This window comes from Zootoca vivipara, chromosome 11 (genome assembly GCF_963506605.1).
Source record: "Zootoca vivipara chromosome 11, rZooViv1.1, whole genome shotgun sequence".
NCBI lineage: Eukaryota > Metazoa > Chordata > Lepidosauria > Squamata > Lacertidae > Zootoca > Zootoca vivipara.
The window spans coordinates 16,377,678-16,404,583 of NC_083286.1; the positions used below are offsets into that span (position 1 = coordinate 16,377,678).

General features: G+C 44.4%; 1 protein-coding gene across 5 annotated transcripts in view; it reads left to right on the top strand.

The window, feature by feature from the left end:
• The window catches only part of ZNF608 (zinc finger protein 608), a 117,522-nt gene that overhangs the window by 84,584 nt on the left and 6,032 nt on the right, over nucleotides 1-26,906 (top strand). For all 5 annotated transcript variants that reach the window (XM_035099526.2, XM_060280130.1, XM_060280131.1 and 2 more), the window contains 5 exons: nucleotides 18,129-18,216; nucleotides 18,959-21,389; nucleotides 23,019-23,436; nucleotides 23,943-24,115; nucleotides 25,615-25,768. In XM_035099526.2, coding sequence (XP_034955417.2) covers nucleotides 18,129-18,216; nucleotides 18,959-21,389; nucleotides 23,019-23,436; nucleotides 23,943-24,115; nucleotides 25,615-25,768 — 3,264 coding nt within the window. The remainder of the gene's footprint in view (nucleotides 1-18,128; nucleotides 18,217-18,958; nucleotides 21,390-23,018; nucleotides 23,437-23,942; nucleotides 24,116-25,614; nucleotides 25,769-26,906) is intronic.

Consider the following 26,906-nt stretch of genomic DNA (forward strand, 5'->3'; position numbering starts at 1 on the left):
GCATCACAAGCATCGGTCCCCCTCCTTCCTCTTAAATGTTTCATTATCTGCTGTTGGACAATTTGCCATCGTTCACACCTGGCAGCCTTTTATAACCATAGAAAGCAGTGGGGGAGTAATCACCAAATGCACTTTGAGGTTTATTTACTTGTAGTTTACATACGCCTCTTCCCACTGAGTTCTTCCATTGGTTTTTACTGAGCAGGAGGAAACACCCTGGCTTAAAATATCTTTTAGAAGGCAGTGAGGAAGGTTTGGTCTACGCCGGGCATAGGCAAATTCCGGCCCTCCAGGTCATGGGTGTCAAACACAAGGCCCGGGGGCCAAATCCGGCCTGCCAGACCTCGTCATGTGGCCCACTGAGCACCCCAGCCAGCGGGACCCAGCAGCGGGACCTTGCTGCTGAAGTGCCGCGCCGACAAAGCGCTGACAAACAGCTGGGGTGGGGGGGATAGAAAGGCGGCCGGAGTAGCGCTGCGTGGAGCGCCCCGAGCCACTGCAGGAGAAGGAGGAGGCAGCTTGCCGGGTCAGCGCCCGGCAGCGCCGCACGGAGAGTCCCAAGCCTCTGGGACGCAGCAGTGCTCTGTAGCACTTTGAATCCTCCTGCTGCTGCCACAGCTTGGCGCCTGGAAACGGCTGCTGCTGCTGTAGCACAGACAAAGCACCCAGCAGCGCCGCATGGAGGAGGAGGATTCAAAGTGCTACAGAGCACTGCTGCGTCCCAGAGGCTCGGGACTCTCCACACGGCGCTGCCTCCTCCTCCTCCTGAACGTGAGCTCAGCAGCGGCTCAGCCTCACGAATGTGCAACTCTGAGGCTTTACGCACTTCTCCTAAAACGGACACCCGCTGAATCAAGGCGGCGACCCCCCTTCCCTTTCTTTCTTCCTCTCTCTCATTCTTATTTTTTCTTTCCCTCTCCTTCCTTCCTTCTTTATCTCTGTCTTCTCTCCCTCTTTCTTTTTCTTTCCTTCTTTATTCCTTCTTTCCTACTCTTCTTTCTCTCACCTCTTTCCTTCCTCTCTCCCTCCTGCTCCCTCTTTTCTTTCTTTCTTCTTTACTTCCTTCCTTTCTTCCTTCCGTCCTTCCCATCTTTCTTCCTCTCCCTCATTCTTATTCTTCCTTTCCCTCTACTTCCTTCCTTCTTTCTCCCTTTCCGTCTTCCCTCCCTCTTTCTTTTTCTTTCCTTCTTTATTCCCTTCCTTATTTCCTACTCTTCTTTCTCTCCCCTCTTTCCTTCCTTCCTTCCTCTCTCCCTCCCACTCCCTCTTTTATTCCTTCCTTCCTTCCTTCCTTCCTCCCTCCCCTCCCTCCCCCTCTCCCTCTCCTCAGAGACATAGGCTGCTGCTTTATACTTCTGGCCCTTAAACCCTGGAACCAGGAGAGCAGCTCCAGTGAGTCAACCTCAGCCAGTCCCTTTGGTGAAGGGTGGTGGCTCACTGGCAGAACATTGTCCTGCATGCAGAAGGACCCCAGCATCTCCAGGTACTAGTAGCTCTGCAAAGGTCCTGCATGAAACCCTAGCGAGCCTCCACCACCCAGTGCAGTTACCAAAAATCATTTTTCAATAAATTGTACAATAATTGTACATTTGAATATCTACTTGCCATTATTCTGACTATGTTTCTGCTTTCAGAGCTAGTTATTACTTACATTATTACAAAAAAAACAGTAATAATTGAATGCAGTGACAATAATTTATGATAATAAAGAGTGGACACATAGTCCTACAGATACAACCGGCCCTTTGAGGGTGACCAAACTGCTGATGCGGCCCCCGATGAATTTGAGTTTGACACCCCTGCTCCAGGTGTTTGGGACTACAATTCCCATCATCCCTGACCACTGGCCCTGTTAGCTAGGGATGATGGGAATTGTAGTCCGAAACGTCTGGTACTATGCCTGGTCTACACAAAACACTTTTCAAGCTGCTTGTTTATATGGAATAAACTTTTTTTTTTAAAAAAAAAGGTATGTGTTGCTGTGCCGACCTTGTCCTAATAACTACAGATCTGCCTTCCCTAAAGGAAGTTAGTTCAGGCCCTTAATTATCTTAAACATAGGTTTGAATGTGTGACCTGATGAGTTTAAGCATATCACCTGACGCCATTTTGAAATGAAAATGTCCCTGTGCTGCTTTCACAAACTTTGAAATTTGCCGTGCCGGTATATCTAACCAAATGCACAGCATTGATTGGAAGCCGAGCATTGAGGGAAGCCGGGCGAGGTAAAACCATCACATCTGAAAGTTTAGAAATTAATTGGGACACTAAACACAGAAGGACACGTTTTGCCAGACATTTGAGCTCCAACTACAAGACCTCTCCTGCATTTCAGAAAACCTTTGGGGCATGGATGAACAGAGTGAAAACGTTCACCTCCGTTTTGGCAACAATTGCCATTGTAAAAAAGGCAACCCACAGTGCTATGTGAGGCTCATGCTGAATAGAGAGCTATGGATGATGCCCTTTAGAGTAGCTGCAGCAATGTGCAGAGAACAATTTTGCTGTTCTATGTAGCTCAGGGGTCAGCAAACCTTTTCAGCAGGGGGCCGGTCCACTGTCCCTCAGAGCTTGTGGGGGGCCGGACTATATTTTTTGGGGGGGAGGGGGGAATGAACAATTTCCTGTGCCCCACAAATAACCCAGAGATGCATTTTAAATAAAAGCACACATTCTACTCATGTAAAAACACCAGGCAGGCCCCACAAATAACCCAGAGATGCATTTTAAAGAAAAGGACACATTCTAATGTAAAAACACACTGATTCCCGAATCATCCGCGGGCCGGATTGAGAAGGCGATTGGGCCGGATCCGACCCCTGGGCCTTAGTTTGCCTACCCCAAGCTGTAGCTGTATTAAAGGATGCAGTCTGCAAGACTATGTGCAGTGTGAGGCTCTCCTCTTTTGGCAAATTACCAGAAGGGATGCTGTTGCTGCTCATCACACAGTATTGGTGTAGGCCTGAAATTTTACTGTCATCTGGTGATTGCAGCTTTTTGATTTCTTCCCGTTTGGAATCAAGCCCAATTTTGGTGTTTTCTGTGTTTTCCTCCTTGTTCTTCCCTCTTTGAAAAGCTAAATTCATAGCCAGTTTTTTTCTTCTATTCATGAAGGCTCCCGTACTTCAACAGCCGAGCACCTGAAAGCACGGGGAAGAATGGCTTCTGCATTCTTGTTTCTTTTTGTCTTGCACCATTTGCAATTTGAAATCTATCTTGCCCGTTGTTTCTCCTTTCATTGTTGTTCTGCGTGCTTAAGCATCAAATAATTTCCAGCAAGAAAGTGGAGGATACATGGGGCTGATGCATGTATTTCTCTCCAGAGGAGAATATGGAACCCTCTGCTTTCTTGTACAGAAGGCAGTCATTCTATCTACTGTGGGAAAGTGGGGGAGAGAACTATGATAAGTGGCACCCTTCAAACAAAGTGACATCATGAAAGTAGAGTACTCAAACACGCTTACTTTAAATAAATAAAAAAATCAGTATAAGGTGTTTTTTTTTTGTCCAGTGTCAAAAGTGCCTTTCTGAATTTGGGTGGTTTCTGCTTCAGTTGAAAGGCGAGATAGTCCATTTTGGTCTTAAGAACAGACTGTTATTAAGCTGTTTCCAGTGTTATTTAACTAACGCTTTGATCTGTAATTTTCTAAATGATTAGTAAAGCACTTTTGCTTCTCTCCTTTTAGAAAGAGGAAGTATTAAAATGCGCTGAAGGGAAGAACAAAGCCTAGGTTGTTGCACAATGGCAATCTCAGTTTATAATATGAGCTCCTAGCGCATCTTTCTCTGCCCAAAGTGGATGCTAAACTGTAGTAGCAGCAATTGAATAAGTGCTCCCCACCCCCACCCGTCCTCTTTCATTAAGGCCTGAACACTTGCTTGAAGAAAAACCCTGGAAAGGAAAACCTCAGAAAGCTCAACCTGAGACCTCGTATGTGGAGCATGAGCTAGAAAATCGATTCATTCAAACCTCACCTTTGTCAAGAATTCGCTTGGTGGCCTTTGTGCATGACGCCGTTGCTCTGCCTCAGCCCCCCCCCCCCAATATGCAAGATCAGAGTAATAATATTGATGTAACGTAGTGGAGCTTGTTGAAAGGATTGCTGAAATAATTGTGTGATGTGCTTCTGAGCACTTGGAACGTGCTATGCACACGTTAAGCATTTTTTTTGGCCTACACAGTGAAGCAACTTAGTACTTTGGTATGGTACTTTTTGGGGCGGCTATATTAGAATGCTTAATTTAAGCCTCTTTTCAGTTAAGGCCGGGGGGGGGGGAGGGTGCCATGTTTGCAAGCTCCGCATTAGAGGTTGAACATGCCTAATCTGGGTGATCCTTTGTATGCCCTCCATACTTCACTGCACCATCCATTTTTAAAAGTTTATTGTCTTCTCCTGAGCTCTTTGCTACATACCATCTTTATCAATGGTGTGCTATTCAACTAGTACAAGAAAGGGGAACTTTTCGAGAATGGTGCCCCAAATATGGAAGCCCCTCCCCAGACAGGCTTGCCTGGTACGTACATTGCAACCTTTTGGGCACCAGGAAAAAGCATTTTTAGTTCCCCAAGCATTATGGTTGCTTTCTAAAGTATTCAGATGTTCAACATGTTTTAGATGGCTTTGTCGTTGTTGTTGTTTTAAAAAACATTTTGAGTAAGTTTTTATTTTGCTCTAAATTGTATCATATTAATATTTTGATGTTTGCTGCCCTGGGCTCCTTTGGGAAGAAAGGCAGGATACAAATGTAACAGTAAATAAATAAATAAATAAACCCTGACATTTTAACCTGCTGCAATCCTAACCTGCCTTTAAGGGTTTTCATGTTCTCGGTTGTTGTTGTTGTTTTTTATTGTGAATATCTATTTTATAATATGTTGTTGTTTGCACCACTCTGAAATCCAAAAGGTATTAAGGGCAGCATGGGAAAGTTTTGATCTGTAAATAGAGAAATAATTAAAATCAACTCCCCTGGGTTTAAAACATGGCACAAAATCCAGGCAAAGTTTGATCACTTCTTTCTGCTGGTTTGCTGTGCAGCTTCCAAAGTGATATAGTGAGCGAGTTGACATTCCTGCCTCCTCCTCCAAGGACAAGGGTATTGACTTAGCTTTGAGCTCTCTTCTGACCTCTGCAAAATCAGCCTCCTCCCTGGTGACAATTTTCTCACCAGAAGCCATGTTAGTCTGTTGCAGCAGAACGCAAAAGAACCTTGTCATAAATTTGTTAGTCTGTTCAGGTAGAAAAAAGCTGTTTGTTACTTACCAGGACCTTCCCTGAGAGTTCCCACCCCCAGTTTTGGGCTAGCTAAGGAGTTTTCTTCCATTTTTATTTTTCTTTGTGCGGCAATGCTGTTGTATTTTGCTGCTGCAAAATAGTTCCCCCTCTCTTTCCCACTGGTGTGCTTATGGCAACGCTCAAAAAGGGCAGTGGATCGGGAATTGACAGTCAGAGAACAACATAGAGTGCTGTGTTCATAGTGAAATATAGGCTTGGATATATTGTTCACCTTGACTTTTTGCCACCCTCTGGAAACAATGCATAACATTAGCTTTTTCCACCATGACTTCTGTGTGTGGATTGGCTAAGTCTTCTAAGGTTTCACGATCTTCTGCCACAGTCTTCACACATCCCATAGCTTCTGACTCTGGTACGTCTTCATTTCACTAAAGTTCAGTGTCGGACTTAAGCAGGCAGATAACATTTTCTATTGGCTAATCAACATTTTGTGACAAGACGGACAATTGTCCTAACCTTCTGACTCCACAGGCTCTGATGAACCAAAAGGAGGGGGGGGAGTTCAAAAGTGTTGGGCTGCCTGTCTCAATCTCTAGCCTCAATTTCTAATAATGTTCTTTCAGTCCCAGTTTGAACTTAGCACCACTAAGTGCCCCCAGGGTCTATTTACTGTGTTCAGAATACGTGGATCTGAGTCTATACTTCACAACCTTGCTAAATTCATACACAGTAGTATCATGTATCACCTCATTAGATATTGTGATCATTGTTTGAAGGGGAAATTTATTATTTACTCTACCCTTTGCTAAGCTCTGCAGAGAAGGTTGACTTGGACCCAAACCTTCTACGTTTTCCCGTTCCTGTGCTCTAAACCAGAGGTGGGGAATCTTTGGCTTTCCAGATGTTGCTGAATTACAACTCCCACTATCTTTTCCCATCAGCCAGGGGATGATTGGAGTTGTAGTTCAGCAATGCCTGGAAGGCTGAAGTTTCCCCATCCCTGCTGTAAATATTGAAGCTCCTTTGAAAGCTGTTTTAGGAAGAGTTGTTCTTTGGCACCAATCTCCCAAGTTTTTCCACTGTTTAGTGACTCACTTGTGGAACCGTGTCTTTGACACATTGCCAGCTGTACAAAAGTAACTGACTGGAAAGGGGCTTAGTAGCACTCGTATGAGCAAGCTCAGAAAGGGCAAATCTTTCTGGTTAAACTCTGGAAATGGCCACTTGGAGAATATGTATTCTGGTAAGCAACCGAACTTAGGGTTTGTGTGAGGAAAAATAAAAAAATTCCTTCAGTAGCACCTTAAAGACCAACTAAGTTTTTATTTTGGTATGAGCTTTCGTGTGCATGCACACTTCTTCAGATACCAGATGTGTGAGGAAAGTTAAACAAGCTTTCCTACTGCACAAGAAAACGAACCTTTCTGCTGTCACCAGTGGGACTTACTTAAAAGTGCTCAAGTTTAACAGGATCAAGTTTGTAATTTAGTCAAGATGTGTTTGAGTGACAATGCAAGCACACATTTCTGTTGACAAGTAGAGCCTCAGTACTGATCTCTGAATTGGCTCAAAAGTCTATTTCCAGTAGCACCAATGAAGTCAAATAACTTTGTTGATGCATTTTGTTCAAGATTATTTGGGATTAGTTTATACTAAGCCTGTTGATCGGTTTATTGGGTACAGTCTACAAAATCTGGTTCTTCTTGCAAACAATGGTTTGGATCCAGACTTAGGAATACGTAGAATAGATTCATTGAAATCAATGGGACATATTAGTCATAACTTGCTTAATTTGATTTGAATGGGTCTGTTCTATAATTTCAGAGCCAACCTTCTGTTATGTATTTCTGTTTGGACCTTACAGACTGAATACTGAGGATTTTTGAAACTGAATTCAAACCAAAAATAAAATAGCCTTTTCATAAACAGTTTATACGTTTCCCTGGTGCTTTGTTCTTGTCCCCTTTCTTAAACAATATCCCAATTCCAGCATTAGATGGGTTCTCCCCCCCCCAAGACAGTTCTGATTTATGCCATCCTTTGTATCCAGGTTTCTTAGCACGATGTACCACAGCTTAGAAAGCAAAGGCTTGCTAGAGATGCAAATAGAAAAGATTGGGGGTGGGGAGGCAAGAGCTTATTTTAGTAGCCCAGCCAGCTGAATATTGACCAGCTGTCTTCCTGAGAGAGAAATAAATGGTGGTGAATAAGCTAGAGTCTAGTTTTCCAAGAAGCTCAATGATTTTCCCAAATCAATACAACTCATCAGGCTTCAGAACAAAGGCTGCACGGGACGTGACAGTGATGGAAGTGGCCATGTGTTCTTTTGAGTATTAAAGCACAACAGCCCATGGGGAAACAGGCCCTTTTCAGTTATGGTGTTCATTCCTCCTTCAGTTTTCTTTGGAAGAAATCTTCAGGTTTTTTTAATGTATATATTTTCTTTTTAAAAGAAGAAGAAGAAGAAGAAGAAGAAGAAGAAGAAGAAGAAGAAGAAGAAGAAGAAGAAGAAGAAGAAGAAGAAGAAGAAGAAGAAGAAGAAGAAAGGATAAAAAGATTGTCTCCTTGATGGCTAGACACACTAGGTTTAGGAAATAAATCTTTTTTTGTGGCAAATGCGACTTTTTCTATCAGCGGATTAGTAACTGCATCATGTCCTGCACATTCTCCTTGTGCGTGGGTTTGCTCCATATTATATTTGGCTTGGAAAGCGTTTTTCTATTATGATTAATCTGTACCAAATCACGCAGGTTATAGGGCTTATTATTTTGCACGAGGCAAGCAGTTTGCCTAGGACATCTGTCAAGAGATAAAACGTAATTTTTAAAGCCTCGGTGTATAAATCGTGTGAAAATAGGATCACGAGTCTTAAGAATGAGCAATTAGCAAAAACAAACCCGCGCCAACTTTGCTGAAACGGTCAGCGACGCGCAATTACCTACCAGCTATTTCTGTCCTTCAGCCCTTTAATCTTTAAACTTGCTGTGTTTTTCAGGATTAACACCACAGCAGCACGTCTCAAAGGTTTACGGTTCTGGCAAGAGTGTACCAGGGCATAAAGTGTGTCATTACACTGCTTGTCACTAATGCAGCCATATCTCTTTGGCTCCACTGCCATACATTATTCGCTGTTGATAAAATTCAGGGTGACTAATCACAGTTCTGTTCCAGATGGTTTGATTACAGGATGTGCTTAAAGGGAGATTCTTTCAAACGTATAGCACAGCAGTAGATCTCTTTAAAATAATAATGAATATACTGTACACCCCTCCTCCTTTCTTACATATAGCATATGGTATTTTCAGATATTTCCATTACTAGCATTTGCTAAATACACATCTGATAGGCTGACAGTCCATTCCTTAAATGAGTGATGATGTAGAGTACAGTAATTCAGTTTACGTTAATTTACAGAATAATTGTATTGTTTGGGGTGGGGGAAATAGAGATTACATAGTGCAGCTACCAACACCATTTTCTGAGCTCTGCTGCCTAAAGGCAGGAGGTGGGCCTCAAGGCAGGAGGTGGGGAAGATTTTAAGTCTTCTTTTTTAATCAATCAATCAAAACCTTTATTGGCATCATTTTCAAACATTTAAAATACATAATCCAGTACGATCTCGTCGCCAACTCATCAGTACAGTCACTTGCCAAAAGGGAGAGGGGGCCAGCAATCTAATTCACCTCTGCGGGTCTCCAATGGGGGCAGGATCCTGTAATGTACTTCGGCGGCAAAAGATCAAATAGAGGAACTTAGCTACAGTCTTGGTACGCTCCTGGTCTCTCCCCTGTAATAGAAAGCGTGTAACCTCTATTTCCGGTTTCCATTTTGGAATACATAGTTGGTCCAGGTATTGCTGGCGGATGTCATCATACATTTTGCATTTAAGGACCATGTGAGCTAGAGTTTCAACCAGATGGGCGTCACATGGGCAGATCTATAAAGTTACCAAGTGCGAAAGATTGGAAACTGAGTAAACTAAAGGGAATAAAAACAGTTTTACAATTATAATTTTTTAATTGTATGAAATGGTTGGGTCTTAATCAAAAAGTATTCAAGAGCCACCTAAATATCAAAATGCTAGGCGCTTGTCTGATTTCAGCTGGTAACTTATTCTATCAGGCTGTATCTGCAACCCTAAAAGTCCAGTTTATAGTACATTCTAAGGGCACCTCTGGGGCATTTTCTTCTCCCCTCCCCCGCCCTCTTTCTCTTCTTTTTTTTACCATCAAGATTCTAGTTACCTAAAATCAGCCGCAGTGCAATGGCCTTGGAAAATAGGGCTTCTGACGTTGTATTGGAATCTTCTCCCATGGATCGTAAGGGAATAAAATTTCACCACTAATAAACAGTTACTTTTAAATACCACGAAATAGTGAGACTGGCATGTAAAAATTGTGGGAGCTAATTCCTATAAGAAGACCCACTGTAATTTTAAGTCAAATTTCTTTGTGAATACTATCATCAGATACCCATGTTTTATAATACAGGGAAGTATGGTTATTGGGAGCAGTGAAGTAGGATGGGCAGATCGTGGTTCAAATTCATACCCAGACATGAAGTTTACTGGGTGATCTTGGGTCAGTAACCCCACCTGGCAGGGTTGCTGTGATGATAAGATGCAGGGAAAGGATCATATATGAGACCCTGGGAATTAAGGTAGAATATGCATGTGATAAATGGAGAATAATAATTAAAATGTAAATGCTTTGTCTCAGATAAGTGAAGCAATTTTCCCCAAGTGGAGTCATGCTCTCATGGTTATACTTGGGGTTATACTTGCGTGTGGAGGTCCCCAAACCACCCTTAAATAAATCACAACGTAGACAGGATTAAGTTTAATGGTTTTTGGCATGAATTTGGCCACAACTTTATTAAATCCAAAACAATGTGAGTGGTTGCGTAGGCATTGGTTCCCAACTGTCACCTAAGGACAGAAATGATAATAAAATAAAACTTGCCTTGTCAACACGGGGAAATCCCAACAGGGAGAGACGGGGACCAGGTGTACAGAACTCTCCCCTCTCCCTTCAGGCTCCCAGAGGCTTCAATATGCCGTCCTGGCCCCTACCTAGGGGTTACGGACACAGCATAGAGCCACTGTATTCCTGACCAGGATTTCCCCACCACTCAGGCATAAACTTGGGGCCAACTAATCAATAAGACCCTTAATACAACCAAAATAACCAATGCCTAACCGCCAGCCTTACAAGTTGTGACTACGTGCTATGCAGTAGGCGAAAACCCAAATGGCACCAGCCAATCAGCCAGATGGGAAAAATTCCTACCGGCCCCTGAATACAGGCGACCAAGAAAAGTCATAGCAATGTCAACACAGAGGCCTAAAAAACAGGGAGGGAGGGTGGGGATCAGAAACGCAGCCAAAGAGAAGGAAAAAACCCAGCATTTAAGCTTATATACCCCCGGGGCTTGACTTACAAATTGTTACATACAAATATGCCCAACAACAGCCCATATCCAATCAAACGGTGGCCACTCATGCCCCCACCTTTGCCACAGGCGTGGTTTGCTAGCCCCCACCGCAAATCGTGCTCTCTGTAATGGAGAACCCGTCTTCACATCCCCATCATATTTCCTCCGTGGGTGATTGGGTGTGAAACTTTTCACAAGTACAGCTAATCCCTTTATATAGTATGGGGAACGAGCCCATGGCAATAGGTTATCCATATGCTGTGTTGAACATATTTTTTATTTTACAAATGTGTTTGTGTAATTAGGAGCATCTGGGAGATACATTGAATTCAGATCTTAAACCGCATCCCCCTCTGCTAGCACTATCAATGTTCTTGTGTTGTTGTTGTTGTTGCTGTTGTTGTTGTTGTTTTATACCCCGCCCACCTGGCCGGGTTTCCTTGCTGTCTGGTTGTCATGATCACTTATTTGGTAATGCCAGTGACATCATCACAGCTGCTTGGCAGCCAACTCATGCCCTTGCAGTTTTTTTATACGAAGGTTTTGACAAAGTTTGGTCAATCCATTGGATAGGTCACTGTCAGCTTTTTGAGTGTGGGAGCAGATTGCAGTCTCTTGGGAGTTGGACATGCCTGGTCTATTCCAACTCCCTGGCGAATAGACCTTCTGTTGTGGCGACCGCAACCCAGGTTTAAGGTGCCATTAGGTGCCTAGCTTATATATCTGACTTTCTAACACTGATCTGTAGATGCTTGGGCCGCCCATTGTCAGGAGGTACGATAGTAAGGCTCCCACTGGAGAATTGTCTCTCAAGTGCTGTGCTTTATATCCCGCTTAGGACTAGCTATTCACGCAATGCGAGAGAAAGCAAGTGGGTGCCGTGTGGGAGACTGGGGTGTAGGAGTTCAATAACCCAATACCTGCCCCAGATTATAATCCATTCACTTTGTCCCACAGAGTTCATTGGGAGTCATTGAGAGCGGAGTTCACATGCCTGTTGCCAATGTCTGTTTCTGGCGCGTGGCGGAATTTGAGGGCTTTCCAATCATGGCACAGAGCTGAAAACTAGCTGTGAGAAAGAAAGATTGATGTCAAGGACAAGCTTCTATTATCTGAGCCTCATAAACTCTTGCAACTCCAAATGAGGAAGGAAATGTTAAAACCACCAGTATTTGAGAGCTTTTGCTTTGAGGGACAAGTGCTTCCTTTCTCAAGAACTTGAGCACCCATCTCTCATGTTTGTTTTATTAAAAAGGGGACGGGTGTGCCATCTTTTCATCGATCTCCACACTTGATCAGTCGTCTTGTTTCCAGGGTCTGATTTTGATAACGGTGGCAGGGAAGTTCTTTACTCCCACATTAAGCTACCAGTAAACAAGACCACAAAATTTCTTAAGCTATAGAGCGTATAAGGCAGAAGGGAGCCAAGATTGTGTTTTCATTATATCCATTTCCATCTACCGCTGTTGTCTTTCCAGTTGCATGCTTCCTGGTGAAGCCGTTTATTCGCTTGACCCATTTCTGTGGTGGGTTTGCTGAATTAAACACTCTGACTTCATTGCTTGCTCTCAGAAAACATTCCTATGACTGAAGAAGGGAAAGCAGATGTGGACAAGGCAATGAATCAATCCTCCTCCAGTTTTCTTCTAAAGCAGAAGGAAAATATCCATCATCGTCTTTGTTCCCTCTATCGAGTACTTCTATGATTTTTAGTTATTTTTCTTATGTAATGAAAGAATGAATGCCTCTCTTACAGATGCAATTTTCCTGAAATAAAACCTGGACAGGGGTTTTTTTTAAATCAATCATAAAGGGAGGGAAATGGTACTTGAAAAATAATTGCTCCCCGTGCCTTTAGTGCACCAAAAACAAGTTGAAGTGAACGTTGAAGATCAAAATCTGGTGTTGATTGAAATTTTCTTCTCAAATATGAAACTACTTTTCCCTTTCCTGAAGAGTATTTCAGATATATTTAACTACTTTAAGAGACACCGTTCACTATAGCAGCAAACAACAGAAAAACGTTGGGTCTGTTAACACCAGCACTTCTGTTATAAATGCCTCCTACTAAATGTTGTTGTTGCTGCTGCTGCTTTGTAGTAATGTGCTTATTTACATTCACTTCAAAATGCTTCTCATTGTGATTATGGGGAACAATTTACCTTTTGGGGATACATTAAGGTTTTTGAAAAAAAATTCAAACATCCATCAAGACAACCATATCAAGCCCTATAATGAAGTCTAGCTTCAGTGCTTACAAGGTAAAAAGCAGACTTTGAGGCTTGTGCTGGGGAATTGTGCATAGTCAGACAATTGATCACCTGAATACCTGTAGTGGACTGGTGGTCATAAAAACCCTCACCACTCATACTAGGTAATGTTTGCCACGGGCATTAAACACATATAAGTCACACCCACAGCATACATTTAAAGCACATTTAACTCATTTAAAGCACACAGCTCCCCCCCTCCAACAGAATCCTGATAACTCTAGTACAGTGGTACCTCGGTTTAAGAACAGTCCGGTTTAAGAACAATTTGGTTTACAAACTCTGCAAAACTAGAAATAGTGTCTTGGTTTGAGAACTTTCCCTCGGTCTAAGAACGGAATCCGAATGGTGGAAGGGCACCGGAGGCGGGAGGCCTCATTAGGGAAAGCGCACCTCGGTTTAAAAACGGTTTCGGTTTAAGAACGGACGTCCAGAACGGATTAAGTTCGTAAACCAAGGTACCACTGTATGTTGAGGTTTCTGGGAATTGTAGCTTTTTGAGATATAAACTACTCTTTCCAGGATTCTTTGGGGGGAAGCAATGTTCTTTAAATATATTGTGTGGAGGTGGGTATGGTCATGCATCCATAGCTCCAGTTTGTGTGATTTCCTCCTACTGTACTTTTTTTTTTTAAGATGAAGTACAAAGTACAAAAGATGTTTATTCGGCTTTACGCCCATCATAAAACACAACACAACAAAATAAATCAAATAAAACAGAGGACTCGTAAGATGAAGAACTTAGTGTTTATGTCACATATCGCCTTGTACATGAAAGCCACATGTCCTATTTTGCACCAGACATATTACATTTCTGGATTGTGTAAACTGGCCTTGAGAATGTTTCCAACATGTAAATACTATATAGAAACAACTCTGTTTTGAGAGCAGACTTGGAGGGGAATCTTTTTCTTTCTTTCTTTGTATAATTTTTATTAAATTAAATTTTCTGTTTTGCAATTTAGAGTACTCACTTTACATCCTTAAGATGTCAATGACTTCCCATCTTCTCTTTCCATGGTTCTGTATCATAAATCCCTGCAGTCTTCAGTATTCCATTATTGCATCCATCAAAACTTTTTACACTGTTGAATTTATCTTAATGCTGCCAGCATTTTCAGCTGTACGCCATTTCCCCCCATATATCCAATAAACGTTTTTCGATCTTCTTTAGACGTATGTTCTTCTTCTTCTCTCATTCTATAAGTTGAGTCTTCGAGTTGTGCAAATTCTGTCAACTTAAGTTGCCATTCTTCTTTAGTTGGGACCTCGCTCATTTTCCATTTTAGGGCTAAGAAAACACGGGCAGTAGTAGTAGCATACATAAATAATCTTTTCTAATGCTTGGGAATTTCAGTCTGAATTATCCCCAACAGAAAGGACTCTTTTTTTGGGGGGGTGGAGTACTTTAAACATTTTTTTCCGGTTCATTATGGATCATTTCCCAGTACTCTTTTACCCTCTTACAAGTCTACCACATGTGAAAGAACGTTCCCTCCACCGCTTTGCATCTCCAGCACTTATCTGATTCAGACTTATACATCTTAGCAAGCCTACTCAGAGTTAAATACCATCTTTCAGTCCCCGGGGAATGGAAGATTCCCCTAGCATGCATAAAACCATCCTGAAACATTTCACATTAACTACATGGAGTTACACCCCACAGCTGTGGTTCCTGGCATCAACCGTGCTGCCCATTCTGCACTTTTGAGCAAATGCTCCTTGCCAGAGTGCAGTTCTGAGCATTGAGCCTCAATTTACCCAGTTTAAAGGTAAAGGGACCCCTGACCATTAGGTCCAGTCGTGACCGACTCTGGGGTTGCGTGCTCATCTCGCATTATTGGCCGAGGGAGCCGGCGTATAGCTTCCAGGTCATGTGGCCAGCATGACAAAGCCGCTTCTGGCAAACCAGAGCAGCACATGGAAACGCCGTTTACCTTCCCACTGTAGTGGTTCCTATTCATCTACTTGCATTTTGACGTGCTTTCGAACTGCTAGGTTGGCAGGAGCTGGGACCAAGCAACGGGAGCTCACCCCGTCACAGGGATTCGAACCGCCGACCTTCTGATCAGCAAGCCCTAGGCTCAGTGGTTTAACCCACAGCGCCACCTGGGTCCCTAACTTACCCAGTTAAGGGCACTAAATAAGCCTTGAGGCACTGCAGAGAGCTGCTGCCATATCACGTTTGCAATAGTCGGCTAGATCGTTCCTTGACCCCTCTCCATGTTGGGTGGTGGTCCACCTCCACAAAGCCGTTCATTAACCGATAGGCTAAGCATAATATCTGTTTCCTTGGTGAAGCTGCACATATTCAGGGTGTAAAAGTACCCGGCCTTTGCTAACCGTGCCCAGAAATAGCTGCTGTAGATTTGAATAACTTGCTGGTTTCAGACTTCGCTTTTGTTTAACCGCCATTGACCAGGCTGTTCCCTGCTTTGCGCTGTTATAAGAATTTAAGGTCTCAAATATATAAATTAAATGCTGTAGACTGCCTCCTTCTGTGATGTATGTATGATGTGTGGTTTTTTTTGGGGGGGGGGCGTCTTGAGCTACAGGGTGGGCAATTTCCAAAGCCTATATAAGGGCTTGCGCACCGTGGTCCTGGGTTCATCTGTTCCCTCCTGCGTGTGGTGAGTGAGGACCCTGTTGCAATGTTCAGTTTAATAAAGATCAGGCTTACTAGCTGCTTGGTTCTCAATATTCTCTGGTTGGCCTCTGTTATTTTCTCCTACCGATAGGGAACCTACTTAAGGATACCCCATAAGGGAAAAGGAGCAGGTTTTGTTTACATCAGCGCCCAGCTTAATGCCTCCTTGCTTCTCTGGGTATGTCACCATTTTGCAGGGGCCCTTATTTTTGGCTTTCTCCTTGTGTGATCTGAAGAGCAGCTTGCATGCTCTCTTCATTTGCTTGTGTATATGGATGCAGAGCAGTTTAGCAGGCAGCGACCTTTCATCATGTTGACAAGCCTAGTTAGAGCAAACAAACCAGCGCTTGAGTACAGAAGCAGGAAGCAAGCCGCTGAGCTTATCCCTGGCTCTCTCTCCCTTCCCTTCCCTTCCCATCCCCCTTGCCCTGCCTGCCTGCTCCTTGCAAGGACTCGAGTGTTACATCACTATTTCCCTTTGAATCTCGCTTTTTTTGTGTGTGGCCTTCTGCTGCAGTGCTCAGCCCAGCCAATCAGGCGGCAGCGTTCCCAGTGCGGGCCGGCCAATCCAGAGCCGGCGTTTGCTGGAAATATGAAGCCCTTAGGGAAAGGCAATAACAAAAGCCTTTCACTGCAGACAAATGTTAAGTGTCTGCACAGACTTTTCCTGTTTTTAATTTTATTACTCCAAGAATGGAGGGCCTGTTGTTTCTTTCATGTTTCCCTTTCAAGCCATTTTAATTATACATTTGCGCTACATCAGAGACTTCGGGAACAAAGTGATTCAGCCTATTGCATCTGAAGCTGGAAAAGCGCTAACCTTCTGGCAATACAAATATATTCCAGTGCTGTAAATATAGATGACATGCTGGAGAATTTAAAGCAGTTGGAAAGGTCTCTGACACTCCACGCGGTGCCCTAGAGAGCAAATGATGAGAAAAACAGACCACTCCCCCCCCCCCCGCATACTTTTAATCGGGTGCTTTTTTAAAAAAAGAGGGGGGGGAGTGGTAGGGATGAAATGTGTTTTCCCAGCTGTGAAATTTGCTAAAAGCACAAAAAGAAAAAAAAACCTCAAAGCACAGAAACACATTTAATTTTAATTGCTGTTAGTCATACCTTAGCAAAGGATTTTATCTTCTGTATCTGCATGAGTTAGGCTTTTTCTATTTTTGAAAACAGACTGAAGTCAGAATATGGACACTCTGCCGTCGTTTAACAATAACAAGCTAAAACCATGCAGGGAACCATCTTTTCCCCCCCTCCTTGATACGCTGTTGGAAATGCTTAAAGGAAATCCCTTCTTCCCTAGTACTTTAGCTAATAGCATTTCAAAATACTTTCCTGCTGTTAAAAGGGCCCTGAGGAAATAAGTTGCAGGTTACATGTTTTCTTTACATTGGTGTAGGAGTCTGGGGAAAGGTTGAAGGCAAAATTAGAAATCGCACTGGTGACGTAAAGTGAGCCGACAAGCTGGAAACACAAGGCGCAGAGTTTCATTATTTATTTACTGTACTTATTATTTCACCAGTTAAAAAGACGGAATTGGAGCTAGGAGAGACACAAAGGTGTATTGTGAGGGGGGTGAAAAAAAAAGCTCATTCAGACTTGGCAATTGGTGTTAAATATTTAGAAAGAATTTCTTTGCAGCTAAATGTTCTCGTTGCTTCAGGCCTTTTTTGATCACGGGTCTTAATGCTCTGAAAACAGAAATGACTGTTATGTGTACGTATCTAATTCATATCTAATGAATTAATGGTGTCCTTGCTCACTATCACAGTTCTTGTAAATCCTCTTTATTTGTGTGATCAGTGCTGAAGAAAAACCCAATCCCTCCCCCTTTTCTGCTTAATGACTGCAGAAGAGGATTTATTAGCCCTCGGATTTTCAGTTTGTATCTTTTCCCTATAAAAAGAACATATGAGGCTTTAGAAAGGCACGTTTTTTTATTAAAAAAACACCCATATGCTCTTTTTGGGGGGGGGGGCGGATTGTGTTCAGATTGTGGTTAAGATGAATGAAGGGTGCCCAGTATCAGCTTCTAAATAATACATAGAGTTTGTCTGTATTTAATGCTACATTGCAGTGTGTTATTTCAGATAAGTAAAATCAACATTGTATTTTTGAAGACAAAGCCGATTCTTCACACGCCACCTCCTGCTTTAAGGACTAGCTACTGGCGCCCCATTTATGCAAGCTGAAAGCCAAACAAAAGCAATTATGTGCAATAATAGCAAAATTAAGAGGTGACTGCTGCCTTTTTACAGCGGGACGTAGCAAAAACCATTTCCTCCTCGCAGTTGTATCTTGACTATTCTCTTTCTGAGCCTTTTGCACACACACATGCACACACAGAGCCACTCCTGTGGGTTTTAATTGGAGGTCACTGAAATAAATAAATCAAAAGAGGAAGCTTGTAAACCGCAGCCTTTCAAATCAAATAAGAAATGCTGCTCTCTACCCACCCCGCCCCCTTTCCCTATTTTTAAGCAAGGTTCAAAAAGATGTTGTTCTAACTGTGATCGTTTTTTGTTTCCGCAGGTGTCCTAGTAGTAAATGTTACGTGGCGGAATAAAACATACGTTGGAACACTGCTTGATTGCACAAAACACGATTGGGCTCCTCCTAGGTAAGGAGACACACTGAGTCTGGTTTTTCTCTGCTTTCTCCTCCAATATCTGGCATGAAAACTGGGCAGAGATTAATTAAAAAACAGTTCTGTGTAACTGAAGCCACACACAAGAAACGTAAATTCCCTGTTAGGCGCAGTAGAATGTAGGTATCGAGGGGATACCTTAAGAACTGTAGGACAGGACCTGGTGTAGGTACCCCAGTTTCTGGGATATCGTGGGTGACAACCAGCCAGAGGGCCTTCTTCACTGCTGTGCTTGCTGTTCAGAGAGTTATATGGTTGGGAGGGATTGTAAGGCTCATCTAGGACAACCCCCTGCAATGCAACCCCCCCCCCCCTTAGGACCCCTAACTTTTATTAGAGCTGACTTTTTATGCTCCATTACATTGTTTTGACTGGATATTTGTTTCTGATTTCATTATGCTTTTTGCATTTTAGTCTTGTTTTATTGTTAATGGGGCTTGCTCTTTTTCTGGTCAGAAAGCAGGGTAGAAATGTACATAATTAAAATCACCCCCCCCCAAAAAAAGACTTGCGCAGCTTGTTCCTTTACCTTTCGTTTAAAGATATTTTTTTTAGGGTTTCTTTTCTTTCTAAGGACTACTAAGGGTGTTTCTTTTTGGCCTGCGTGCTGATTTGATATGTGCTTAGCAGTCCATTGTTTATGATGGTACGAGTCTGTTTTGCCCTTCCCCCCCTCGTCCCCGCTCAATTCTGACATCTTGTTTTATTTACGCAGGTTTTGTGAATCGCCAACAAGTGACCTGGAAATGCGAGGAGGCCGGGGCCGGGGGAAGCGAGCGCGGTCCGCGGCGGCTGCAACTGCGCCAGGGGCGGATGTTAGCTTCACAGAGTCCAGGGGACTGCAGGGCAAGAACAGAGGTGGTGCCAATGGAAAAGGAAGGCGGGGCAGCCTTAATTCGAGTGGCCGCAGGACACCCCCAAATTGTGCCATAGAGGATGTCAAAGTCAGCCCCTTGTCCACCAATAAAAGGAAAAATAAGCCACCCATGGAGCTGGATTTGAACTCCAGTTCAGAGGACAATAAATCTGGGAAGCGTGTCCGTACCAATTCTAGAAGCACTCCAACCACTCCCCAGGGCAAGCTAGAGACTGCTTTTTTGGACCAAGGCTGCTCTTCTCCGGTTTTGATTGATTGCCCCCACCCCAACTGCAACAAAAAATACAAGCACATAAATGGTTTGAGGTACCACCAGGCTCATGCACACTTGGACCCGGAAAACAAACTGGAATTTGAGCCTGACAGCGAAGACAAAATCTCCGACTGCGAGGAGGCGCTCAGCAACGTGGCACTGGACTGCAATGAGCCAAGCACAAGTTTCTCTCATTTTGATCAGCTGAAAGCACCCGCCTCTCCCTGCCCCCTCAGCACCCCCGGGACGCCCAAGGGGAAAAGGGAGCAGGCGAGCAACGGCAAGAACTCTGGCAAAAAGAGGGGCTCGAACAGCGAACTCAACAGCCTGCCTGTCATTTCCAACATGACCGTGACGTTGGAGAACTGCTCGGTGGCAGACGGCAGTTTGGCGGCCGAGATGCCCAAACTGGAGGCTGAAGGGCTAATAGACAAGAAGAACGGGGGAGAGAAAGAAAAAGGCAAGAAAGGCACCAACTGCAAAGTGGAGAAGAACCCGTCGAAGCTGAAAACTGCCCGGCCCATTGCCCCAGCTCCAGCTCCAACCCCACCTCAGTTAATAGCTATACCGACGGCAGCCTTTACAACCACCACTACCGGCACAATGCCAGGATTGCCCTCGCTGACGACGACTGTTGTGCAGGCGACACCAAAGAGCCCTCCGCTGAAACCTATTCAACCAAAGCCCACCATCATGGGGGAGCCGAGCACTGTCAACCCGGCCCTCACGTTACTCAAGGACAAGAAGAAGAAGGAGAAGAGGAAACTGAAGGACAAAGAGAGCAAAGAGAGCGGGAGCCCCAAAATGGAGCTGAAACTGGGGAAGTTGGAGGATGCCAAGGGGCCCGGGAAAGAGGTCGCCGGGCATTTTTTAAAGGAGCATCTCAGCAAGAATGAGGTGCTGGCGAACGGACTGTCGGAATCCCAAGAGAGCAGGATGGCAAGCATTAAGGCTGAAGCGGATAAGGTTTACACCTTCACAGACAATGCCCCCAGCCCTTCGATTGGCAGTGCCTCCAGGATGGAATGCACCACTTTGGTGAACGGGCAGTCTCCCATCGCGCCGCTGCATGTGCTGACGCAGAACGGGGCAGAGGGTGCCGCTGCTAAAACCAACAGCCCGGCTTACTCCGATATCTCAGACGCGGCCGACGACGGTGGTTCTGACAGCCGATCGGAGGGGATGAGGTCAAAGGCCAGCTCCCCTTCGGATATTGTTTCTAACAAGGACAGCGTTGTCAAAGGGCATTCCTCCGCCCCAGTGCAGCCACCCCAAGTGAAAGAGCCCCATTCCCCCTATTACCATGGTTATGATCCATACTATTCCCCAAGTTACATGCACTCCGGGCAGGTCGGCGCCCCTGCAGCTGGGAACGGCAATAACGCACCGGGGATGAAGATCAAAAAGGAAGCCGAGGAAGAGGCTGAGAAGAAAGACAAGGCCGAGCCGGCTGAGTGCAAGAAAAGCGAAGCCAGTCCCACTAATAATTTACAACCTCAGCACCAGTCGGTCATAACTCAGAGGCATCCTGCACTTGCCCAGTCACTTTACTACGGCCAGTATGCCTATGGGCTGTACATGGACCAAAAGTCCTTGATGGCTTCGAACCCAGCTTACAGGCAGCAGTACGAGAAATATTACGAGGACCAGAGACTGGCGGAGCAGAAAATGGCGCAAACTGCTGGGAGAGAGTGTGAAAGGAAAAACGAACTCCCCCCAAAAGATCTGGGCAAAGACGATAAACTGAAAAACATCCCCTCCGCTACTATCTCCAAAGCGCCTCCGACTCCCGAGGCCAGTAAAAGCAACTCTAAAATAGGGCCCTTGGTCCCTAATAAAACGGAGGAGACAAGCAAACCGCAGCTTCTTCCCAATCATCAGCACCAGATTCAGTCGGATAGCTTCAAAGCAAAGCAAATGGAAAATCACCAGCTTATAAAGGAGGCGGTGGAAATGAAATCGGTTATGGATTCGATGAAACAGACTGGAGTAGATCCCACTACAAGGTTTAAACAGGTGAGCCTTTTTGAAATGCAAACGATGGCAAGCCTAGATCGTTCATAATTGGTGGTGAAAAGGGTTTTGGCATCAGTTTAGACCGCAGCCCTATGCACGCTTACCTGGAAGGGAGCCATTTGCCATCGTGGGACTTCCTTCTTGCTTTGCATGTATTTTATGGGAGGCGGGGCAAAGGGACCTCTGTCCCTAGGAGTTGGCTCCTATGGGAGTTGTAGTCCAGAACATCTGGAAGACACTAGGTTAGCAAAGGTAATGATGAAATACTGTTGAAGATAAATGAGCACCCAAATGTATCGTTGCTCCATAATTACATTATAAGCATGTTTTCTTTTCCAAGCCTTTTCTCTCTCTAAAAAAAGAGAGTTCAGGAAGGTTGCCATGAAGCAAGAGCGGTGACTGTTATGTGAAAAGCAAACGCTTTAAAGCCTTCTTGGGTGTGCAGAACCAGTCATACAGATCTTTGACTCCCAGCCAGTTTTTTCTAAGCCCAGCAAATAAAACCTTGTATTTACTTCAGGGTCAACTCTTTCTATTTTAAACTTTCTTTTCCCAACTGGCAGAAACTGAGACTTACTGTAGAAGTGCATTTGTGTAAATGTTGTCTTCCTTTAAAATAATAATAATAATAAAAGAATGTGTTGGCTTTTCCTTAAGGGTATCCTTGTCTTGGGGACGCGGGTGGTGCTGTGGTCTAAACCACAGAGCCTCTCGGGCTTGCCGATCAGAAGGTCGGCGGTTCAAATCCCCACAACAGGGTGGGCTCCCGTTGTTTGGTCCCAGCTCCTGCCAACCTAACAGTTCGAAAGCACGTCAAAGTGCAAGTAGATAAATAGGGACCACTCCGGCGGGAAGGTAAACGGCATTTCCGTGCGCTGCTCTGGTTTGCCAGAAGCGGCTTAGTCATGCTGGCCACATGACCCGGAAGCTGTACGCCGCCTCCCTCGGCCAGTAAAGCGAGATGAGTGCCGCAACCCCGGAGTCGTCCGCGACTGGACCTAACAGTCAGGGGTATCTTTACCTTTATCCTTGTCTTATGTTGGGAGCAGTGGCTTGCAGAAATGGCTTGGTTCCCGAACGCCGCAAACCCAGAAGTGAGTGTTTCGGTTTGCGAATGTTTTTCGGAAGCCGAACATCCGATGCGGCTTCCGCTTGAGTGCAGGAAGCTCCTGCAGCCAATCGGAAGCCGTACTTTGGTTTTCGAACAGTTTCGGGAATCGAACAGATTAATTTCGAGAATCACTGTAATGCATTTCAAGTGTTAGAGCAGTGTTTGATTTATTGTTGAATATATTTCAGTTTTTTTCTATATTTCCTCCTGTTTGCTTCAAAAATTCTCAAAATGTTTTATCGCTACAGCAGGGAAGACTTTTGTTTCTCAAAAAGTGCTGTCCTGCGCTGTGCAACAAACTGCTTTTGTTACTTACGGGAATCTCAAAAGCAGTATGTGACATGGTTGAGGGTCTGCTGTTCAGGGAACTAAAGGCCCAGAGCGGCTCTCTGGGTTGTGGGCCAGTTTCCCATTTTCTCTGTTGCCCCCCCCCCCATTTTGTGGATTAATGTGGCTGTGAAGATTCCTCTTTAACAATATAAACGGCGAACCTTTTTTTCTCCCCTGCCCCGTATCAGGACCCAGACACCAGGACGTGGCACCATTACGTATATCAGCCGAAATATCTTGATCAGCAGAAAGCAGAGGAGCTGGAACGTGAAAAAAAGTTAAAAGAAGATAGCCCCAGAAAAACACCTAACAAGGAAGCCTCCTTCTCCAGCATTCCTGTCTCATTAAACAGCATTAAAGAGGAGCCTAAGGAGATCAAGCGTCCCGATTCCCAATCACTGGAGGAGAACAAGATAAAAAATGATGATCGAAAGACTCCTGTGAATTGGAAGGAATCCCGGGGCGCTAGAGTGGCAGTTTCCTCTCCAATGGCTCAGCACCAGTCGTACATACAGTACTTGCACGCTTACCCTTACCCCCAGATGTATGATCCAAATCATTCTGCATACCGCGCTGTGTCTCCTGTTCTCATGCACAGCTACCCAGGTGTGTACTGAACGCTGCTAGACAGACATTAACTGGGCCGCAGCTTTATCTATTTTGACAGTGCCTGTTAGCAGCGAAGGAGAATTAGAAGCTTCGCAGATGACATTTGTTTTGCAAAGTTCTAGGAGCGAAATAGATTTAGCACAAGCTGTTACTTTTTTATGAACTGTCAACATTCCCAGATAACAGTTTCCGCATCCCGTGTCATTCGGCTGCGGCCATTGCACTGACAGATAGTTTATTGCCTATAAAAATAGCCTAAGCACTTACTGTCAGAATCATTATAGTTCCTATTCCTTTCACTTAAGCGGGACCCATAAATGTTTGAAATGGCTCTAAGCTCAGCCCTCTTTATAACCTCCCGTTCATTAGGCTGAATTAGCTGGGGGGGGGAGAGATCAAAGCGCACGGGTGCAACTTTGCTAATCCGAATTGGATGCATTTGGAGTTGCCTGCCCCCAATTGTAAACAGTAACGTGATACGGGAATTTATTATTTATCTGCAGGGGCCTATCTCTCGCCGGGATTTCATTATCCTGTTTACGGAAAGATGTCCGGAAGAGAAGAGGTGGAAAAAGTCAATACCAGCCCTACTATTGGTGTAAAATCTACCACGGAATCGAAAGCGCTGGATTTGCTGCAGCAACACGCCAACCAGTATCGCAGCAAGTCTCCTGCTGTAAGACATCTCTTGTTATGATTTGTACACCTTGGAGATAGTCAGGATTTGGGGGTAAGAGAGGACAGACCGGTGATAATACTTCTGAAACAGGGCTGGGATCTCAGCAGGGTTCTATGTGTGTTTATTCAAGCACCTTATTTGTTAAGCCCACCAAAGCCTGCTCCTTCAGAACCCCTACTAGCCCATGGTTCCCAGTATCCATGCGCGGTATCATAAACTAAAGAGCATGAGACAATGTCCATGGACATTGAATGCCTCCTTGACCGGTCAATTATATTGTAGCTGTGCAAACGGGAAACTTTTTTAATTTTTATTTTATTTATATACTGCCTAAAGCCAAAATATGCTTCGAAGCTGCTTCCCGTTATAAATAAAAAATGATGAGTATGGACCACCTGTTTTTCTGCAAAGCATCCTTATAGCCCATAGTGCCCTAATTTGGGTAGAAATTCAGATGTACGGATAGTTGGCTCCATGGCCCAGTTCGCGCATCGTTAAAAGCAAACTATATAACAAGCCTGGAGAGTTCAGTTGGTTGGAATGTGGTGCCGATAACGCCAAGGTTGCAGGTTCGACCCCCATATGGGACAGCTGCCTGTTTCTGCATTCTTAGGGGTTGGACTAGATGATCCTCAGGGTCCCTTCCGACTCTATAATTCTGTGCTGGTGTGCCCTGCTGAAAAATCCTTGCTGTGCTCCTCCCTCACCGCTGCTGTTGCTACACCACCAGGGAAAAAAGGCAGAATCTGCCTTGTCACAACAGTCAGAACTGGGGTTAAGAGTGGTTTCCTCCAATAAGCTAAGACAGGTGGTTTGTTCAGAGAGAAACAAATCCAGATTCAGCCACCACAACAAGCCAGAGTCTGGCTTATTACCTACTGGCATGTCAGGAACGGGGAAGGAGCACAACAATAACTTTATTAACAACGTGCACCGAAGCACATTCAAGTTAAACCATAGTTTGTTTTTTAACTCAGGTTAATGTGTAGCTCAGACCCTATGTGTTGCATTATAACAGTAACTTCTTGTTTTGCAACTAATAATAAGATAAAGTTAAGAAGACAGGGAGGTTAATTTTTAATTCTATATTGTTTCTGTATGAACTGGGTAATTATTTTACTTACCCTTCCCAAGGTACAGCATTGAGTTTAAGCTAACTAGAACATACACATGCATACGAGAAGGGATTCTCTTCCAAGCATATTTTCCAGTTTCCCTATCCAAGCGTAAAACAATTGTGTGTTTTTAAATAAGTCAGGCCGCATTGTAATTACGCAAACAAAAGCCACTTACCCTAACCTTCAATTAAAGCAGATTTTTAAATGCCTCCCAGACCAAGGGAGGCAGCAGCGTGCCTAGTGAGAAATGAAATCTGCTGAAACGTAGACCCAGGCTGAGTCAGAGAGAATCCTGCAAACCATCATGCCATCTTCAGATTGTGATCTTCTGCGTCCTTAAGTGAAGTGCTTACTGTTTGGATGCCTTTTTGTTTCCAGCCTGTAGAAAAATCTACATCTGAGCGTGAAAGGGAAGCAGAGAGGGAGCGAGATCGACATTCCCCCTTTAGTCAACGGCATCTTCATACCCATCACCACACCCATGTCGGAATGGGCTACCCACTAATTCCTGGTCAATACGACCCGTTTCAAGGTAAGCAGCATCTTCTTGTTTGGAATCATTAAAGTGGCTGAACTTGAACCACAGTGTAGTATTGTGGCAGCAATCCACATCCCAGCCCCTTTCCTTCTGTGCATGGAGATCAGAAGCCCAAAGTCCCCCTCTCCACCTCCAGTTTAACTGCAAGGAGGAGATTAAGAAGCTTCCATTCTAAAGATTATGTCTGAGCCTTAAACTGTGGTTAACCTACCAGGGTTTTCCAGACTTGGGTCTCCAGCTGATTTTGAACTACAGTTCCCATCCTCCCTAACCACTGGTCCTGACAGCTAAGGATGATGGGAGTTGCAGTCCCAAACCTGCTGAAGACCCAAAACCCTGATCTAGACTGGTTAAGGAAAGCAAGCTTCAATCCCCCGTGGTGTGCAAGGTGGTTTGTTTCCACTGATTATAGTTAAATCTGGCTATATAGTTTGTCCAGGTTTAGATATATGGAGAAGCAGCAAGTGGTCTAAAATGGAAGAAAAAGTTTCTGAATGCCTCCCCAAAGCTGAACCAAGGGGAGGAGGGGGCAATACACAACACTAAGGCCCTCTGGCACTCGTCCTCATAACAGTAAACCATGGTTTACCAATACATGCAAGTGCAATGTTTCCCCATGCTTTTAGGAATAAGACATGTCTATGGAGAGGGACATAAGGGACCCAGGTGGCGCTGTGGTTAAACCACTGAGCCTAGGACTTGCTGATCAGAAGGTCGGCGGTTCGAATCCCTGTGACGGGGTGAGCTCCCGTTGCTTGGTCCCAGCTCCTGCCAACCTAGCAGTTCGAAAGCACGTCAAAATGCAAGTAGATAAATAGGAACCGCTACAGCGGGAAGGTAAACGGCGTTTCCATGTGCTGCTCTGGTTTGCCAGAAGCGGCTTTGTCATGCTGGCCACATGACCTGGAAGCTATACGCCGGCTCCCTTGGCCAATAATGCGAGATGAGCGTGCAACCCCAGAGTCGGTCACGACTGGACCTAATGGTCAGGGGTCCCTTTACCTTTACCTTTATGGAGAGGGACATAATCTTGCAAATGAAGTTTCCGTATTTATTTATTTTTGCATGACCATTTGAAAAATAATAATTGTCAGCTTCCTTGATGCACAAGGTTACCTATTATGGGTACTTC